Genomic DNA, 14,479 nt, shown 5'->3' with positions numbered 1-14,479 from the left:
TTAATGCTTGTACAACTTATAAAGATGCCTTAATGTTGCTTACAGGATAACTAAATTCTGCTTTTGCGGTCCAATTTAGATTTTTTTTTTTCAATATTTAATGGCATTGAGATTGTAGCTTCCCACCATAAATATTAAAATTAAAACCCACATTAGATTTCCAGTGTTCGGTGTTTGGAGGATGTTTGCTTCGGAAGATTGGCTTCTTCAAAGCACAGTCGCCGTCATTCATCTCCACGCGCCCCAAGGAAGCGTGAGGTCCCTTTATACGCCCCGTATTTTTACATATAATTATTGCAACTACTTAGCGCGTTAGGTATATCATTAAAAATCTATATACTAATAGAAAAAATTTATATCATACATGTGCATAGTATCGTCTTGAATAAGTTTATAAAATTATTTTCTATATTTAAATTTTCAAAAATTTTAAAATATTTAAGAAACAGTTTTAAAAACTGTTTTCAAAAACTAATATTTGAAAATATTATTGTCCCAGTCTGACAACTCATAAGCATCGGACCTTTCACAATTATCTTCATAAAAATTATTTAGCCTCATTTTATTTTATCATATTAAATTTTATTTTATGTGAATAGCATTCTTTGTACTTTTTATTTAAACTTAAAGTTTTATTTGAAAAAACATCCAATAATGAAGACTTTCCAAGAAGGGATTTAAGGGCAGTAATGGGGCGCGTGAGATGAAAAGGAAAACCACAAAAACGGCCAAGTGTATTTTGATGGGCTTGTGTACCAGCACACGTATTTGACTGGAATCAGAAATATCACCTTGAAAGCCCCCTCCCCTGAACCAGCCTTCTTTCGTTGACACCTTCTTCTTTCCAGCTCTCTCCCTTTGTACACCCATTTCAAGTTTCTGCTTCATACCAACAGGAACGAACCCAGAACCACCCATCACCAGCTCTCCCTTTCTGTATATAAATCTCTCTCTTTTTCTCTGTTTCTTTGTCTGTGTTGGGTTCAGACTTCATAACCCACAACAAAAGCTTTGCTTTTTTCTCTGTTTCAACAGGAGAAATGGTGCACCATCAGCGGTATCATCAGTTGAGGAAAGGCGAAGATGATGAAGAGGCACAGAGCCTTGTTGATGAGTGTGGAAGCGCTGGTTATTACAAGAGAACAAGGCCCAAGCTTCTTGCCTTACTTTTTCTGTCTCTGCTCTCTTGCTGCTTTGTCCTGGCCCCTTGCCTTTTCAGCTTTCCCATATGTGAGCCTTTCTTTCTTCCTTTTTTTTTTCACGGGTTTCCGCTGTTTTCTCTGTTTTTTGTTTGCTTTTTTTGTCTTATCTCGAGGTTTATGTTCTGGGTTTTGCAGATTCATTTGGAGAATATGATGGCCCTGTTGCTGAAATGGATGCGAAAACTCCCCTTTGTTCTTCAATCTCAAATGGTTAGTCTCTTATTTTGCTTTCTTGGGTGGTTTATTTGAACTTTTTTTCCTTCAACGTAATAGCTGGACCTCCCGTTTGACTGTTGATAAAAAGAGGGGAAAGACGAAGATTTTCTATTTTTTTTTGCTTCATATTGATTTTTTCGCCAAAGATGAATAATCAGCTCAAATTCCTCTGTATCATCTGCATCCAAACAGTGCATTCTTCATGGAATGAATTTTTTATTAGATGATATAAGCAGTTGGAAAATGCGGTTCCATTTGATTTTTGAAATTTTGTAGATTTTAAGGGGTTTTTTTTGGTGTAAATGCAGGAACTATTTGCTGTGATAGAAGCGCCTTTCGTACAGATATATGTTTCATGAAAGGGGATGTAAGAACGCACTCTTCTTCATCATCAATCTTCCTGTATGGTTCAAGAGACCCCAACGCCTTTACTGATCATGTTTCAAGCATATCTGGAGAAGGCAAGGAGTTTGAAGAAGAGCAACTCCAACACGAAAAGATCAAACCTTATACCCGAAAATGGGAAGCCAGTGTCATGGACACCATTGATGAATTACACCTTATCTCGAAAAAAGAGGGTTATGGCACTCACCATCACTGTGATGTCCACCATGATGTTCCAGCTGTGTTCTTCTCCACCGGAGGCTATACAGGTAACATATACCATGAATTCAATGATGGGATTCTTCCTTTGTATATAACTTCCCAGCATCTGAACAAGAGGGTTGTGTTTGTTATTCTTGAGTACCATGATTGGTGGATTACTAAGTATGGAGACGTGATTTCACAGTTATCAGATTACCCACCAATTGATTTTAGTGGAGATAACAGAACCCATTGTTTTCCAGAAGCGATTGTTGGTTTGAGGATCCATGATGAGCTCACCGTGGATTCTTCACTGGTGGAGGGAAATGAGAGCATCAGAGATTTCCGTAACCTTCTAGACCAGGCTTATTTGCCTAGAATTAGAAGTTTAATTCAAGCCAAGGAACAGAAAGTGCAGTCGAAAATGAAAGAGGAACAATCTTTACCACCATCACTAAAGCCCCCATTAGAAACAGGGAAAGAAGAGCAAGTACATCAGTTGAAGAAACCGAAATTGGTTGTACTGTCTCGAACTGGTGCCAGAGCCATAACTAATGAGGATTTGATGGTGCAAATGGCTAAGGAAATAGGGTTTCAAGTCAAAGTTCTGAGGCCCAATAGAGCCACTGAACTGGCCAAGATCTATAGGGTGCTAAATTCAAGTGATGCCATGGTTGGAGTCCATGGTGCTGCTATGACCCATATTCTGTTTCTGCAGCCTGGCTCTGTATTTATCCAAGTAATTCCTCTGGGAACTGAATGGCCGGCAGATACTTACTATGGGGAACCTGCAGAGAAGCTTGGTTTAAAATACATGGGCTATAAAATTCTTCCAAGAGAGAGCTCATTGTATAATGAGTATGCTAAAGATGATCCTGTTCTGAGAGACCCAGACAGTCTAGCCAAAAAGGGATGGGAATTCACTAAGAGGGTATATCTGGATCACCAAACTGTGACATTGGACCTCAGAAGGTTTCGGAAGCAGTTGGTTTGTGCCTATGACTACTACATCTTACAAGCCTCGCGACACTCTCATTTTTTGTCATATTGAGTTTTATTCGTTTTGCTGTCTTCACCCCATTTTATTGAGTTCTTGTATAGATTGTATAGATTGTGTTCACATGCCCTCTTCTGCACATTTAGTATAAAAGAATAAAGCTTTGAAGCAAGCGTTCTTTCATTTTAATTAATTTTTTTCTTCTGTATATGGAGGTTTGCTGCAGTGAAATGTTAAGCCTCAGGTAAATTGTGTTTTGATTTTTCTGATGATGCTTTTCTTTTCTTGTCCCCCTCCATGGTTAACCTGGCTGAGAAGAAAGACAGTGGCTTGAAAACTAAAGCTAAAAGGTAAATATGGATGTGGGCATATCCCTCTTGCAGAGGGATATGAGATATTTGAGCATATGTTGAAGGCGTTGTTAGTTAGGTCTAAAGGTCAAAGACATGATGCAATTCACAAGCATGTGAAATGCTTGTTTGTTTCAAACACAAACCAGTGCTATTTTCTGAGAGTATCTAATAATTTTCCTTTCATATTGGAGGAAGATTACAATGGTGTGGTCAGTGGCAGGTTATGGGTGGGTGCCCACATTTAGGCGGTGAGTTTGGTAGTTTGATTTCAAGCTGGGTCTTAACTCTGCTAACATCATTCACTTGGACAATCTTCAACTCATGGCTTTAGCCTTTAGCTGTCCACATGTATTGAATTGTGGTTAGAGGGGAAAGGTTCTATTTTGGTCAAAACAAAGAAACGTGGACGCAATTCTCAATCAACCAAACTCTCAAGTTTCTTTTATATGATTATATCCATAATATTGAGTCTTACAGTTTTTTTTGGTATTTTTTTTTATCTATATTTAGTAAGATTGAACATGGCCATTCTCTCTACTTAGGGGACTCATTCTCGTTCACAAATACTATCAATATTCATCATATTTTACCATTATAACATGCATGGGAATTGATTGTTCTATGGTTGAGACGAGTAGAGAGATTGTTATAGAGCATCCAGATCTGAGCCATTGCACATGACTTTAAAGAGTTGGGATGAGTAGAGATGATGATTTTATGAGATGATGATGAGTGATTTGTGATGAGAGATGGGTCGGTCGCCTGATGAGATTGTTGACTATCCTATTTTTGCGATGGACAGAGAGGTTGCATAGAGCATTTGGAGTTGACTTCCATATAGATCCTTAGAGGTTGATATGACTATGTTGGATGGATGCCAAGTCTCTAGCATTGATCATGTGATATTGAGAGCAAGATGTTTGAGGTTTTGGTCAAATGATGAGTGACCATCGTTTCATGAGCCTATTTATCTTATCACTTTGCGTATAGAGTTACCCGTTGCTAGCCCTTTGAGCCTCACATGAGCACCATAAAATTTTGTTTCATCGCCTCATTTACTTATTATACCAGGTTAGGGACTATAGTGCTTGTTGCATGCTTTGATTAGATACCTCATGAGTTCTAGACCTGATAGATATATTTAGGCCTAATCTCTCTTTTTTTATTGTGATATTTTCCACTTTGACATCATCTCATCCTTTTTTCTGACATCACATATCACCACTTGTGATATTCATCCTCTTTCTTTTTCCTCATCATTGCCTACTTAACACTAACCTTATTTCACCTTAAGTGATGGTTTTCCACACGTCACTGCATGGAGAATGGTCACATCTTTCCCCCAGTTCACTTTATGGGCAATGGTTTAGAGATCTTATTTTAAGGGGTTATCTTGTTAGTGAGGATTCATGTTACATTAGTACATAAGGAGATTTTACTTATTTGGTTATGTATTTCATGGGAGGTCATTCGTTATTGATTAGATTATGCACAAAAAAAAAAAAAAAAAACGCATTGTTTGTTGTGCCATTTTCCTTTGAGCACATGTATGAATGTGATAGTTTGCTTCATTGGGTTCATGTGTTGGATAGAGTTTGTATGAGAGCTCTCAGAGTATCCACACGTTATTCTTGCTTATTTGATATATTCATTCCTTTATCATCATTTTCGTGTGGGAACCCCTAAGTCCATGACTTATGAGGTTTTCTATGCATTGCATCACACACAAGAGAGGTATGGGGATTATATTATGGGGATTATTGAGCCTAGTTTCCTCTCGTTTCTTTCACCCTATTACCTTAGCTTACATTATGTCCTGTGTCTTAAGACCACCCTAAGGCCATGGCTTCACACATTATATTTGAAAGCTCACACATGGGTGATACTTGGGATTGGTTGGACATTATTACTTAGAGTATGATGGATGAGGAGCTATGATATGATTTACACTGGGGCATAACCCTCTTTATCAATGATGGATTTTTGAGATGATGTGATCTACATTGGGGCATACAACGCTCATCGATGACAAATTTTTTGAGATGATGCCCTACACTAAGGCATAACTAGTTTGCTTCTTCACTTGGATTATAATGGATTAGGAGTTGTGGGATGACTGTACATTGGGGCATAGCCATTTAAGAGAGCACTTTTATTGGAGATACAATCACTCTCCTTGATATTCTACATTGGGACACACTCCTCTCATCGATGGATGATTTTTGAGGTGATGTTTATTTTGAGACACAATTACTTCATAGATTTTCATGGTAGGCATAACCATTTCATTCCATTATGATGGAATTGAGAGTTGTTGAGATTACATTGAGATATACCCATTTTCAGTATCAGGAGTTGAGATTGATCTTGACCTGATGATGAATGTTGAGGCATAGCTTTCTCATCGATGATGGAGTTTGATTTATCTTGGAATATAGCCACTTCAAACAATTTTGTGCTAGGGCATAGTCGTGATGAAGAGTATTTTACATTGGAGCATAGCCACCCTATTGGATCCTTTACATTGGGGCATATCCATCTTTTGGAGCAAGATCAAATTGATTCTTTAAGTTAAAGCATCTGATGAAGTAGTATGGAGATCATTCGATTATTTCATGTTGTCCTCATTATTGTGGTGTAGCCATATCAAAGGATATCATTTATATTGGGGCATAGCCACTTTGCTGATCTTTGACATTGATATTTGACTTTCTGTTTATGATTGCTGCTTTCGATGGATTATGGAGCTATTGACACATTGGGTTCAGTCTTCTCAGCATACTTGGATGATCTTGGATACCTACTTACTTTTCATTTTATACTAAGACATTACACCCTTGATCATTATTTGGTATTTATGATTAATCAATCAATTGCCACACTTGTCTTAACTGGTTAGTAGAGGCTTAATTTTAGGGCTTAGAGGGGTGTTACAGTATTTTACCGTACCTTCCCAATTGGTAACTTGATTCTTAAACTTATACTTAGTTTTTTATAGACCTATTTTTCCTTTAAAAATATAAAACAAAAATAGTGGTGACTCCAAAAACAATTTTCAAAAAAATATTTTTTAAATAAAAAGTGAGTCTCGCCATCGAAAAGGAACGCATGCAAGAAATGCAGGGTCACAACAACCTTAACCTTAATACTTCTTATTTTATTTTATAATTAAACTATTATCTTTAAGCCGTTTTAAACTTGGTTCAAAAGCTGGATGGGGAGGATGCAAGAATTGCAGATTATTTTGATGTGATTGCCAGTACAAGCACAGGTGGTCTTGTCACTACCATGCTAACCACACTTAATGATAATGGTCGTCCAATGTTTACTGCTCAAGATATTAAGAATTTGTATCTTAATGAATGTTCTAAAATATTCCCACAATCAAGGTAATTTCGTTCAATAAAACTAATAACTTACATTTTTTTATAGTTATTAATAAAATTTTGATTTTTCATTTTTCATTTTTGAATGACAGTTCTATCTTTCCTAGTCGTATAACAAATATAATTAAAGTCTTATGCGGTCCAAAATTGATGGCAAGTAATATCTCCGCAATCTTCTAAATGAAAAACTAAGAGACAAACAATTACACCAGGTGCTTACTAATGTTGTAAAGCTCTCTCATTTTTCATTCTTTCCCAGTTTTCAAGTTCAACTCTGTCACTTTTGAATTCATTTATTTTTCTTTTTTTTTTTTCTGGCTAAATGAAGATGCATATTTGATTAGTATTATTTATCATTTATTTAATTTGATGTTTTAGTTGAAGAGGAAGCCAAACTTCGATGCCTTGCTATCCGATATATGCATTGGACATCGGCAGCGCCAACGTACCTCCTGGCTCATTATTTTGAAACAAAAAGCCTTGAAGGAAAAGTGAGAGAATTCAACGCGAATGATTGAAAATTGTAGTTTATGGTAATCTTCTTCTACATCTATGCAAATTAATTTTGACTTAATTATTAATACTTTTTTTCAGACTTTAATTGCAATTGGGAAAGTGATGGAGGAGATGAACGAGTGAGTCCTGACTTTTCCCTGTAAAGCCGGTGGATTATGGTCGATTCCTAGTGATATCATTAGGAACAGGTTCACATAGGGAAAAGAAATATGATACTTTTAAAAATTAAAAGTATTAAAAAAAATTAAAATTAAAAAAATTAAAACAAATTTAGTAAAATGTGACTAAATTTTTTTATTTACATTATAACTTTTCATAATAATTTTTTATTACTTAAAAAAATTCTACTAAAATCTTAAGGTGTGATCATAGCATTTTGCTCATTTTAGACATAAAATAGAATTTTACTCTTTTTTAATGTCTTAAAACTAAAAAAGTGAAATTTAATTAATTAATATTAATCAAATGTAATAATATTCTAAATTTGATGGTTTTTTTTTCAATAAAATTCGACTCCATGTCTTAAAAAAGGCTTAATATTTTAAGTAGATTTAACAAAATAAAAAAGTATAATGAAAACAAATAAGAAAATAATAATGATTTTAATTGAAGTATGCCATGTTGTTTTTAAATTGATCGTGCCATTGAAAATACTACATTTTTTATTTTGTAAAACTTCATGGAATGAAAAAGGCAGTCGTCTGAAACACAAAAATCATAATCTCTAACGGCGGCTAAAAGTGAAGACGGATGAGTCCTGTGTTACACGTGATGCTTAGGAAACTTCCAACACAATTCTATTACATTATAACAAAGAAAACAAAAATGAGACACATCAAAATGGCGACTGCAACTCTTGGGGTTGGGGGTGAAAGCAAAAACAAATATGAAAAAACAACACATATTTATATAAAAATAAATATAAAAGAAATTAAAAAACCTTAGCAACATCCTTCATCAAGCCACGGTTGGCACGGTGGAAGTCTGCAAATTCATCAAATGAAATGAAACCATCGCCATCCGTGTCAATCTCCTGCATCATACGCTGAACTTCATCTGCTGAAACAGAACCCAATGTTTTTAGGGCATCGCCCAGCTCCGTTGATGATATCTTCCCATCCCCATTGGTGTCAAACCTTTTGAAGATTCTCTCCCTCTCCTCTTGGTCTTGGGGGTTATCTGCCATTTTTGCCTTCTGCTTTTGATTGACAAGCTATATGAAATGTGATGGGGGTGATGGGCAATGTTCAATCAAAGTGTGGGGTTAATTCTTTGATAATGGATGGGAATTGAGAGGCTTTTAAAAGGAGATGGTTTTGGAAAGAGTAAGGTGAGGCTTTGAACTCGGGAGGGTATAACTTGAGGATCGGATCTCACCTGAAGAATGTAGTTTAGGCTCAACTGTTGTACCTAAATTTGGAGAATGCAAACGACTCATTCTAAATGCAAATGACTCACATGTGTAAAATCCCATAAAATTTTAACATACATGCCTTTGGCTTTTACCTCCTAAATTGGGTCAAAACCTGTTCCAAAGCTATTAATGATTATCGCAAAAGCATCTTGGATAATCTCGGTTAACATGTTTTGACTTCAAATGATGTGTTATATTAACCACTAGACTCGTCAAACTTAAAAGGCCTCAACCATATAAGTCAAAAGTTTCAATTTGTCAAAGTTTCGCCAAATTATTCATAATAATTTTGACCCATTATCCTTTCTCATAACAAATAATTGGAAAAAAGAAAAGAAGTAAAAAAAAATAAAATGGTTTCCCCCCTATCATGCTCATGTCATGTTAGCCCTTGCAAATCAAATAGATGACCTATCACGGCCCATGAGCCCACGTGTCAATCATGTTGTGTGGGTGGGCTATGTCGATGCTATGGAGTTATAATTTTTTTTTTTCATTATTAAGTGGAATTTATTTTAATTGCTTCAAAGAAATTGAAATCTAGGAAATATAATTTTTTTATTGAATATTTCAACAAATTATATGAAAAAAAAGTGAAAATTACATTACTATAGTTATTAAATTACCCATCAAATTAATCATTATATAGTTGTTGAAAGATGTATTTATGACATTTGACATGTAAAAAATGAAAAAAAAAAACAAAAACAAAAACAAAAAGTGATACTAGAATGGTATAAGTGGATCGACACGATAGTAGAATGGGTTGTCCCATTTCCTATGTATCATGTCTAATTATCACACATTGGTGGTGTTCAATTCTAATTGAATGTTTCTTTAAAATATTAAAATAGTAATTTTTTTGTCAATAAGATTGGATTTTAGATTATATTTTATAAAATTGATATGCATTAAACAATATTTCACTTCACTAAGTAGTGAATCTTTTGGTGTGTTTTGTGCCTAAACTATAGGAGACTTTTGCACTTTAGGTGCACATTGTACCTTTCAAAACTATGTGCGAACCATTGAAACATCAGATACCAAGGATCGACAAGGACTCATGCAAAAACTATATTTGAACATATCTTATTTAAATTAAGATAAGAAAAAAACATCGTCATTCAAATTCTATCAATCTTTCCTACTAGTATCCTAATCTTTCTTTTGCTGAAGAAAAGGATAGGGTTATTTAAACTAACCAATAACACCACCTTTATTCCCTTTTATTCCCTGTTATTTTCTCTTAAACAGTTCCCAAAGTTTTAAACAACTTGAAGCCAAATGGAGATTGTTACATTATTAGGCCATGGGTAAGTTGCTCAGTTCTCGCTATTGTAATGTTTTCTTCAAGCTCGTTTATGACATGACATGCTCAATAGACACTGTCTTCTGAGGTCTTCCACACACACTACCACACTTAAGTTGTAACCATTAATCCCAAACTCCTAGCATTATGCTACTAATTATATTAACTAGAATTTCATTGGTAGGCAAGCAATTGAATAGAGGGGCATGGACTTGGGAAGCCCATCATGCACCATTCTGCCACTAATGTTATCATATACTTGAGTTAAGCAACGGATTTTGGTTTATAGCAGAAAGATAAAAATTATGTTTCATATTGTTTTCAAATCCATCTCCAAGTTGTACTTTTCATTTCTTATCATATTAGCCTGCCCATTTGAGTTGCATATACAACATTCTGCTACAAATGTTATTAGCATCTTGGGCTAAGCAACTCCATTGCCCTAATTTTGGTTTCTAAATAAATTATACTTCGTATTGTTTTCAAATCCACCTCCAACTTATACTTTTCACATCTTATCACACTGGTCTGCCCACTTCAGTTGCCTAAAATTTTCAATAATATTGTGGCAAGTTGGCAATCATCACTTTGGATTTGAGTCTATTCAATAATGATTTCAAAGTACAAGCAAATCAATTAATCTTTGAAAAATGAACACTTAGAACATCAAAGAGGACATGAAAAACAAATGGATCTGTGAAATCATAGTACTGCTAGTATTATAGTATCAATTGCAATCCCATATTTGAATTTCATCACAACTGATCATCGTTGTAAACCAAAAAAGTGCTACACAACTGAATTTCATCACAACTTTTATCATTGTAAACCAAGTAAGTGCTACACAACTGAATTTCCTCACAACTGATTGTCATCGTAAACCAAAGAAAGAGACTACAAAGAAAAACCTGTTGGGACACCTTACACCTACATCATATGAGAAGGAACACTCCGATCTTGGCCTTTTATCAGTATAAATTCCCCTGGAATGATTAGAGGCGGGTTTTGGGGCTCAACCACCTGCATCTGAATTTCACCTTAAGCATTAGGTTAAATATATTTGGAATATAAAAAACGAATAAAAGATAAAATAGGGAGCATGGTAGGAGTTATGATATTCTGTTTCTTACGATCTTATAGCCAACTTGTTTGATGTACTGCATATAGTAGATCTTAACCACATTCAGTACAACCATTTCACCATAAACTCTCATTGTAATATGATTTAGATATTCTTTTTCACCAATTTTTACATTCATGTAATTTGGACTGTAGAAGATTTGAAAGGAATTAAGCTGAATTCTCAACCTGTGAGAAACAAAAAAAATAGAGAAAACACACGCCAAAGAAAAAACAATCACACGCACAAGACAGTATTTACGTGGTTCGGTAATTTGCCTACGTCCACGGAGTTGTAGGGATATCACTATTATCAGAGAAGAATACAGAGTACTTCTGTCGGCTACAATATTTTCTCTCTCTCTGAAACGTGACCGCCACACCACACTAAAAAACCCTAATTACAAAAGGTGGTTCCACAATGGGCTAAAAGGGCCCAAAAAATATTGCACGAATATTGCACATTAAAAAAAACCACGCAATATTATTTGGGTCGAGTTGTCAAACCAGATCAAATAAAACTAGGCTCCACAAAGCTCGACAAATCTCCCACTTAGAGACTAGTTCAATCACCAACATCAAACCGCTATTCTCCAAAAAACAATCCCTCATCCCTGCAACTCATCCTCCTGTCCTCAAGTTAGAAGACCAATTGAAGTTGTGCACAACTTCAACTTCTCAATAGTGACACCCTTAGTCAATATGTTTGTCGGGTTCTTAGATCTACAAATCTTCTCAAGTATTACCAGTTTATCTTCAACAAAGTAACGGATAAAGTGATATTTTGTTTGTATATGCTTCGACTTTGAATGAAAAATCGATTTTTTGGCAAGAAAAATTGCACTCTGACTGTCACTATGTAGAATGCCCATCTCTTGCTTCTTACCCAATTCATCTAAGAAACCATGTAGCCAAATCATCTCCTTTTCAACTTCAGTTTCTACAACATACTCAGCTTCTATAGTAGACAAAGTAATAATCTTTTGTAGATTTGAAGCCCATGATATAGTTGTACCACCTAGAGTAAAAACAAATCCAGTAGTACTCTTTTTACTATCAATAGCACCAACAAAATCAGCATCTACATAACCCTGCAGTTTCAAACTTGCACCCGTGAAGCAAAGACATGTATCTAATGAACCCTTCATATATCTTAGAATCCAATTGACTACCTCCCAATGCTGCTTTCCAGGCCTACTCATGAATCTGCTCACAACTCCCACTGCATGTGCAATGTCTGGTCTTGTACACACTATAGCATATATCAAGCTGCCAATAGTTAAGGCATAGAGGACCTTGCTCATATGGTCCCTTTCTTCTTCTATCTTCGGTGATTGTTCTTTGCTTAGTTTGAAATGACTACCCAAGGGTGTGCTCACTGGTTTAGCTTCATTCATGTTGAACCTACTGAGAATTTTCTTCACATACTCTGACTATGAAAGCTTCAATGTACCATTAGTCTTGTCTCTAATGATTCTCATACCAAAGATTTGCTTTGCAGCTCCCAAATCTTTCATTGCAAACTGTTTGGACAATTGCTTCTTTAGATTATTAATCTTCTCAATGTCAGACCCTGCAATAAGCATATCATCCACATACAACAGTAATATGATGTAAGAATTGTCAAAAGACTTAACATAGCAATAGTGATCAGCTTCACATTTCTTGAACCTAATTCTATGCATAAAACTGTCAAACTTCTTGTACCACTGTCTAAGAGCTTGTTTAAGGTCATACAAGTTCTTTCTCAGTTTGCAGACTAGATTCTCTTGTCCCTGAACAATGAACCCTTCTAGTTGAATCATGTAAAGGTCTTCCTCCGAGTCATCATGAAGGAATGCTGTCTTCACATCTAACTGCTCAAAATGTAAGTTTTTTGCAGCCACCATTCCTAGTACAAGTCTGATTGTTTACATTTTCACAACTGGAGAAAATATCTTTGTGTAGTCAATGTCCTCCTTCTGCTGGAACCCTTTAACAACTAATCTGGCCTTGTAACATTTGCTACCATCATGCTAATTCTTTATTATATATTCTCACTTGTTGTGCAAAGCCTTCTTTCCTACTGGCAATTCAGTCAGTTCCCATATCTGATTCCCCAACAAGGAATCCATCTCATCTTTCATGGTTAACTCCCACTTGCTTGAATTCTCATCTTGCAAGGCTTCATCATAACACTCTGGCTCACCACCATCAGTCAACAAGTGATAATTTAAAACAGGTGAATAACGCTGTAGAGGTCTAATGTTCCTAGAAGATCTACGAATTTCAGCTACAGGTGTACTCAGATTTACCTTATCTTTTTATCTTCTTTACCACATTCTCCTTATCTTCTTCACCCATTTTTTTGGACAGTACTTTTAGTTAATTCATCTAAGTTGACAAACTCATATTTATTTTGATCTATCTCTGTAACATCTGACACTATAGTTGACCTGTCATTGTACATAACCTGTTCATTAAATATCACATTTCTACTTCTGATGATTTTCCTGTTTTGTTCATCCCAAAACCTATAACCAAATTTCTCATCACCATAGCCAATGAAAAAACATATTTTAGACTTTGCATCAAGTTTACTATGAGCATCAGAATCAATATGAACATAAGATACACAACCAAAAACTTTTAAATGTGAAAACTTCACCTCTATACCGCTCCAAACCTCCTTAGGAAGTCTGAACTCCATGGGAACTGATGGTCCTTGGTTTATTAGGTAAGCTGCAGTGCTAATAGCATCAGCCCAAAAAGTTTTTGGTAGTCCAGCATGCAACCTCATACTTCTAGCATGCTCATTGAGAGTTCTGTTCATGCGTTCAACCACACCATTCTGATGTGGTGTCCCAGGAATGGTCTTCTCCATCCTAATTCCCTGTGCGACACAATACTCACTGAACCCTCCATCTATGTACTCTCCTCCATTATCTGACCTCAAACATTTTACTTTCAAACATGTTTTTATCTCAACCATGACGTTCCACTTCTTAAAAGTTTCATATACATCAGATTTATTTTTCAGAAAATAAACTCATACCTTTTTGCTTGAGTCATCAATAGAAGTGATGTAGTACCTTGAACCTCCAAGGGATGCAACAAGATAAGGCCCCCACAAATCAGTGTGTACTAGTTCCAATTTTTCAGCCTTCGGTGTCCTACCAGTTTTCAAGAAGCTCACATTTTTTTGTTTTCTTAAGATGCAACTTTCACACATGTCAAAATCAATGGACTTCAATTATGGTAGTTTTTCTTTTGACAACAACATCTTCATCCATTTTTCACTCATGTGACCAAGTCTACGGTGCCATAAACTTGTATCAGTATTGGCATCAGCAACTACAATTGTGTCTCTTGGACATAAGGTCATATACAGAGTACCAATCTT

General features: G+C 35.6%; 2 protein-coding genes across 3 annotated transcripts; one reads left to right on the top strand and one right to left on the bottom strand.

The window, feature by feature from the left end:
- Window positions 1-814: 814 nt before the first annotated feature.
- Window positions 815-3,269, top strand: LOC117920477 (beta-1,2-xylosyltransferase XYXT1-like). 2 transcript variants are annotated; one of them, XM_034838038.1, is made up of 4 exons: window positions 815-936; window positions 1,036-1,230; window positions 1,338-1,412; window positions 1,727-3,269. In XM_034838038.1, the coding sequence occupies exons 2-4, from the start codon at window positions 1,041-1,043 to the stop codon at window positions 3,052-3,054; spliced, it is 1,593 nt and encodes a 530-aa protein (XP_034693929.1). In that variant the 5' UTR covers window positions 815-936; window positions 1,036-1,040; the 3' UTR covers window positions 3,055-3,269. The 2 variants fall into 2 exon arrangements, with proteins under 2 accessions (XP_034693929.1, XP_034693928.1); XM_034838037.1 differs by having other exon boundaries at window positions 815-1,230.
- Window positions 3,270-8,017: 4,748 nt separating this feature from the next.
- LOC117921220 (polcalcin Che a 3-like) lies at window positions 8,018-8,548 on the bottom strand. Its single transcript, XM_034839052.1, has one exon. The coding sequence runs from the start codon at window positions 8,439-8,441 to the stop codon at window positions 8,187-8,189; it is 255 nt and encodes an 84-aa protein (XP_034694943.1). The 5' UTR covers window positions 8,442-8,548; the 3' UTR covers window positions 8,018-8,186.
- Between the last annotated feature and the right edge of the window lie 5,931 nt (window positions 8,549-14,479).

Source organism: Vitis riparia, chromosome 8 (assembly GCF_004353265.1).
Source record: "Vitis riparia cultivar Riparia Gloire de Montpellier isolate 1030 chromosome 8, EGFV_Vit.rip_1.0, whole genome shotgun sequence".
Classification (NCBI taxonomy): Eukaryota; Viridiplantae; Streptophyta; class Magnoliopsida; order Vitales; family Vitaceae; genus Vitis; species Vitis riparia.
The sequence above is the reverse complement of the archived record's forward strand: the minus strand, read 5'-3'. Positions and strand labels throughout refer to the sequence as shown.